This window comes from Arachis hypogaea, chromosome 2, assembly GCF_003086295.3.
Source record: "Arachis hypogaea cultivar Tifrunner chromosome 2, arahy.Tifrunner.gnm2.J5K5, whole genome shotgun sequence".
Taxonomy (NCBI): domain Eukaryota; kingdom Viridiplantae; phylum Streptophyta; class Magnoliopsida; order Fabales; family Fabaceae; genus Arachis; species Arachis hypogaea.
Window position 1 is genome coordinate 88,308,801 of NC_092037.1, and position 6,162 is coordinate 88,314,962.

General features: G+C 38.4%; 2 protein-coding genes across 11 annotated transcripts; one reads left to right on the forward strand and one right to left on the reverse strand.

The window, feature by feature from the left end:
- The first annotated feature begins 445 nt into the window (after positions 1-445).
- LOC112749751 (uncharacterized) lies at positions 446-3,643 on the forward strand. 10 transcript variants are annotated; one of them, XR_003175178.3, is made up of 5 exons: positions 528-1,020; positions 1,094-1,175; positions 1,258-1,327; positions 1,431-1,561; positions 3,441-3,643. XR_003175178.3 is itself a non-coding variant. In XM_029292607.2 (4 exons), the coding sequence occupies exons 1-4, from the start codon at positions 916-918 to the stop codon at positions 1,488-1,490; spliced, it is 300 nt and encodes a 99-aa protein (XP_029148440.1). In that variant the 5' UTR covers positions 448-915; the 3' UTR covers positions 1,491-3,643. The 10 variants fall into 10 exon arrangements, 2 of the variants coding, with proteins under 2 accessions (XP_029148440.1, XP_025653902.1); XR_011873634.1 differs by having other exon boundaries at positions 1,436-1,561; XR_011873636.1 differs by having other exon boundaries at positions 1,436-1,561; positions 3,458-3,643.
- Positions 3,644-4,107: 464 nt separating this feature from the next.
- LOC112727520 (uncharacterized) lies at positions 4,108-4,923 on the reverse strand. The gene has a single exon (XM_025777294.1). The coding sequence runs from the start codon at positions 4,921-4,923 to the stop codon at positions 4,108-4,110; it is 816 nt and encodes a 271-aa protein (XP_025633079.1).
- Between the last annotated feature and the right edge of the window lie 1,239 nt (positions 4,924-6,162).

The following is a 6,162-nucleotide window of genomic DNA, read 5'->3' on the forward strand; positions in this document are numbered from 1 at the left end:
TTGAAAAACCTTATTATGAGCTGATTTTAAATTTATTTATTTCTTAGATATTTTATTTTAAAAAATTATATTGAGAATAATTAAATCAAGTTTTGAGAATTAAAATGAAAATCTTACTTAATTTCATAATTATTGAATAATTTTCTATATTTAAATTGTAAAGCTTAATAATTGTAAAAGAAAAGAATTTTTATATGATTTAGTTTAACCCATTGAAATTTTGGAATTTAATACTTTAATTTTTATAAATAGAGAAAATTAATTATATTATCTTATATTTTAAATTAAAATACTTGATTGAGAGTTAATTAGAAAATTGATAATTAATTAATATTTTCAAAGTAATTTTGAGAGATTAAATTTGATTTCAAAATAAATACAATATAACCTAAATTGAATTAGAAATTACCAACACTAGTTAACCTAAAAATCCCCAATTACATACACAAACACTAATCCTAACTAAACAAAACCCTAATTTTCTACCCTATCCCTCCTAATACTACCAGCCAACAGCACTTCCTGAAAACACAACACATCCCTCAGCAGCTTCAGTAAATCAAAGAAAGAAAGAAAAAAAGAGGAAACGGGAAGGAAGGGAAGGGAAGGCTTGCGAAGAGAAGGAGAAGAGAAGAGAGGGAGGACAGCGTCGGCGGGTATTACTGCCGTTGCGCCGTCGTGTGTCGCTGTTGGAGGAGGAGAAGCGCGAACCAAAGCCATGGAAGGGAGAAGCGGAGTGCGTGCATGGGAGGAGAAGCTGCCATTGCCCTCGCGCTCGTCGTCGTCTTTGTGGGTCCCATGTCGTCGCCCTCATCGTTGCCGCCATTGGAGTGGAGAGAGAGCCCGCGAAGAGTGAGAGACTGACAGGGGATTGATGAGCGTGAGAGGAGGCGAAGCCGCCACTATCATCGTCGCATGTGGAGTCACCGCTGTGCGCAGCCGCTGTCGCCGCTGCTGGAGGTGGGTGGCCAAGCCTCTGCCGCTGGAGAACACTGCTGCCATCGCCAAGGAACACTGTCGGTAAGGGTTTTAATTTTGGTTTCTATTCTTTTGGATTTCGAGAAGATTTTTTGACGCTACATGGTTGTTATAGTTGATCCACCAGAGCTTCTGGCCGCTATCGGAGCTGCTGCCGTGTCAGTTTGGGGTTGCAGCTTGTCCGTTCTACTGTTACCGTAAGTATATATTTTATTTCAAACCCTCGGTGTTAGTATTCCGTTATAAATTATTGAGAATTTCGCGATGTTAATATCTCAGGGTTGAGTTTCGGAAATTGTATGATTAAAAATAAAAGCTGCTGCGATTTCGTCTCACTTTGTTTCTCGTGGTGAGACTAATTGGTTTCGTTCCTTGTTACCGCGATACTCCATTAACAATTATGTTCTAGTTTCATTTGATATCTATTTTGAATTAATCCCAATTTGTGTTAGATAAGTCGTCGTTGCTGTGAACCTTTGTTATCACTGTTGATATTGTTTGGGAATCAATGAGGTTGCTGCCGCGAGTTAAGAATATAAAGATGACTCTTGACACGTTAACCTTTAAAGGGTTCGACTTTGAGGTAAGGGCTTTTCTAAAAACTAATTTATTTGAAATTTGAATTGTTATAAATAGATATGATGTGAGAAATGCCTTTCTGGTGATGATGTAAGTCTTATGAATTGTCTGATTTGTCTTGGAGGAATATCGTTGTTTGTTTGACTGGGATCTTGTCTGAATTTGTTAAATTGGAGATTTATGATTGGTTTGATTTGAAAGGATTTTTAATATGTGAAAGTCTGAGTTTTGTTTTATTGAAAACTAATTTGGTCTTGAATTCGTTGGAAATGGTTGAGGATTGGTTTGGTTGGGACGCAAAAAGGGTGGCAAAGTCTAAGTTTTAAGGGAGATGTTGCTGAATTTTCTATAGAATATGAAACTTTGTTTGAAATGTTATTTAGAAAGTTTGAATTTGAAAAATCGTATTATTTGATTTATTAAGAAAATAGTATGTTTCAAATTTAATTTAATTGAGAAAAATATATGTCTTGAGTTCAATTTATTTAGAAAAAGAATTACTTTACAATTTTAAATCACTTAAGAAAAGTATTATGTTCTAAGGTCGATTTTATCTATAAAATGGGTTTATGTTTTGAATTGGACCTAAGGAATTCGTTTAGTGGAGCTTTAATGAATTTACAAGAAAATGGACTTTGATTGAATGATGACGTTTTGTGATATTTTTGGAAAAGGTTGAAAGAATTGGTTTCAAGAATGAAATTGAGATTGGTTTTGGATTTTAACTTGGTTTGGAATTTTTTTAATTTACATGATTTGGTTTTGATTTGGTTTAGAAACTTCCTTTGAATAACTCAAATTAAGGATACAATGATTTTTAAGAATCTTTACTGAATTTATGGAAATGAGGTCGGTTGTTTTTCCCCTAAAGTCTTGAGACCTTGCCGTGGATTTTAATTAAAATATTTTGATTTTAAAGTAATTGAGCAAATAGTTTGAAAATGAATGATTTTGATTATTTCAAAAGAGATTTTTAATTTGGCATGCTTTTGAAGTCGTTTGGGAGTTTTGAAAAGATGTTGCAAAAAGTTACTTTGTTGAAAAAGGAAATTGATTTGAGAAAAAGTGGTTTTATCCCGCCTGTGGTGAAGATGGTGGTTTTATCCCGCTCACGTATTGATAAATTGTTTAGCAAGGATGGTGGTGTGATCCCGCTTGCATATTGTTTAATCCCGCTTATTATGGAGGCAAGGACGGTGGTTTAATCTCGCTTACTGTGGAGGCAAAGACGGTGGTTTAATCCCGCTTGCGTGTTCTAAGCAAGGATGGTGGTTTAATCCTGCTTGTTTATGGAACCTACGGATAATGATGGTGGTTTAATCCCGCTTATCCGAGTCGGGTCTGGCAACATAACCGACACGTGAGCTCACGGCTATTAGAAAAGGCATGCATCATATGCATTTATGTGACATTGTTTTGGCGTGCATATTGTACTTAGTTTGCCTATGTGAATAATTCTGTGTAACTGCTAACTGCTATATCTGATGTAATTGTACTTGATTGTGTTTGAACCTCATTATTTGTGTTTGTGATTGTTGATTTAGACTTTGGTAAATTGGGTGTTGATCGATTTTGTGTTGGGCTGGAGGCCGTGATATGGTTTGGCTATATTTGGGCCGGAGCCTGTGATTGGATGGGTCAGTGTAAGTTTAATGAAATGACTTCTTTGGTAGTTGTCGTGATAATGTGATTTGGATTTTGGGCAATTAACTAAAGATTTTTGAAAATCGTTTGGATTATTAATAGTTGGTTTTTAAAAGGATTCATAAGACGAGCAACGATCACTGTATTATGAAAACAATTTTATTTTACATATCTTATTATAGCAATTCTCTAACCCTATAGTGAGAACCAGCGAGGACGACGTTCTCACTCCTCTACAGGTCTTTTCCTCTTTCAGGTTATGGACGACAAAGTTCAGAAGACCTTATTTCTTTTCTATTTAGACGATACCTTTTTTGTATTGATTTAGTATGTATGTTTCCCTCGCCTTTTAACTTTTCACAATTTGTAAGAGGGATGAGATTTGTCTTATGTAAAGCTTGTAAGTTAATACTATGTATATATATGTGTATGGTTGTAAGTATGGATTTGTATTTTGTTTTAAGCAGTCTTCTGAGAAATACGGTTTAAGTTTTAAACAGACTCACATTTTAATATTTAAATATTTTAATGGTCATCGTAATATCCGAACTATCAGAGTGGTGTAGCCGAAAACGTGACATTTTGATAGTTAGGGTGTTACATGAAGGAGTTGCAAGATGCTAGAGGGACAGGATTAGGCCTCGTAGGGAGCGCTTGGACGTGGAGTCTGAGGAGGAGGCAGAGTATCACCGACAGGAGGAGCACAGTGACATCCTAGATGACCATGGTGACTCACCGCCTCCTCCACAACCACCACCACCCCTCATCCACCTCCACCACCACCACATGCACTTAATGTTGCGTGTAACCTTAAGCACAACATTCATGCACTCGGAGAGGTTCGTCATCATGTGCCCAAATCGGCGATCGCTATCGCAGTGTTGTAGCCATATCTCTTTGTTAAACCTACCAGCCTAGTCCGTCATCTCCCGCGACAAACCCCTCAATGTGTCCATAATCCATATACCACTCGTACCCAACCTTGCTTGGACTGTAAGCAGCATTGAGATACCTCTTTCCCTCGGCAGACTTGAAACGAGACAAGTTCGCTGCCATGTGCCGGACACAGTAAACATGAAACGCTCTAGGAGGATGCCAACCACTATCGTCGGCTCTTAGTGAGGCCTTGATCGCTTTGGATCTATCAGAAATAATCAATAGTCTTTCCTTTGGGGCGACATGCCGCTTCCAATTGGTAAAGAAGAAAGACCATGACTCCATTGTCTCAGACTCAACAATTGCAAATGTTACAAGAAGGATATTGCTATTACCCTCTTGTGCCACTACAATAAGTAAAACACCACCATATTTTTTATACAGATGCCTGCGATCGACAGAGACGAATGACTTGCAATGCTTGAAAGCCCCCACACAGGCAAGAAAGACCCAAAGTACCTTATCAAATATGCTGTAATCACGCACCATAAGGTGCCCATCATAGTATGGTACAGTACTGATCTCACGTATCGTTCCGGGACAACAACTCTGGAGTGCTTGTAGTAACCTAGACACCTTATTATATGACTCCTCCCAATCACCGTATATCTGCACAATTGCCTTTTGCTTCGCCATCCAAACCTTTCTGTACGAGAGTTTAAAGTGATAGCTTTGGCTAGCTGCACCTTGTAGGACAGAGATGTTGACGGATGGGCTGGATTGTATCAACGGGAGGATGACACAACAGATGAGACTGTTGTCCAACTGTCTGTGGTCTTGAGACATGGTGGGTGCTAAACACGTGTGCGCTCCTCTCACCCGACGCACCTCCCTAACGAAATAGAACAACCGTGGTTGACATGTATAGCAAGCATGACAATGATAATTGAGAATACAGAACACAATTAAACTTGACCTTACCAATATTTGAGATTCTGTCGGAGAGCAATAGGAAGATTCCAAGGGCAGCCTAATTCATATTGTCAGCAATGCACATGATACTTCAATCAATCTGACTCCACAGCTCGATTCTCAGCACTTTTGTGAATGCTGTAATTCTTCACACCATGTATTATTGCATCTCTGCTTTTGAATCTGTGGCTAATACAAATCTCCACACCACCGTCTAAGTTGTAATCATTTCACCCATGTTGGAAAATGAATTTTTCTCTTGCATCGCGTCCAGATCCAAGGTATGATAGTGACTGTTACAAATGACAAGGCCATAATTGGGTGCGAGGCAGGCAGAAGATACCAACGTGATGGCTCGACCAGGGTCACCTGTAAACTCCTCGTCATCATCTTCGGAAGAACCGCTCTCGTTGCTATCCGCAACATACTCCTCGTCTAAGTTCTCATCGTCAACGTCCATGTCTTCCACTTGGCTAGCAACGTGTAGTGGTGGGTTATCTTGCACAAAGTCCGACTGCTCAGATCCACCACCATTGACATTACCAACCTCTACAAGAAGCTCAATCACTTGTTCCCCCATGATTCTCCCATGGATGTCAAATATCAGGCACACATGATCGTCTCCATGGAGCCAAAATAGACGAAACTGAAAAACTCTGTTTCCCATCGGTGCTGGCAACCTATACCCTACTTTTCCAATATCTTTTCTCCCACTACCACCGACGCTACTCAATATCAGACTTCTCATCTTGGACAAAGAACTTACTCGCCGGATACGCAACAGAATGAGATTCTCTCACTCAAATATCACCCCGTTATCATTGTTTCTCATATGACAATTGAGATACACACTTACAACCAAATATCCACTACTACTAAACATTTTGACTTATTTTCGGAAGAAAAAGTTAGAGAAGAAGTAGTGAAATGTTTGTGGAGAATACAAAGGGTTGCACATCTTTTTATAGTTGTTGAAAATTTGTCGTTACGTATCTCGTTTACACTATAAACGTCATAATTATTCATTTATCTCATTTACGGTGTAAATGAAATAGTACTATACTTATCTTGTTTACAGTTTAAACAAAATATACACGTCTCCCATTTTCAGCC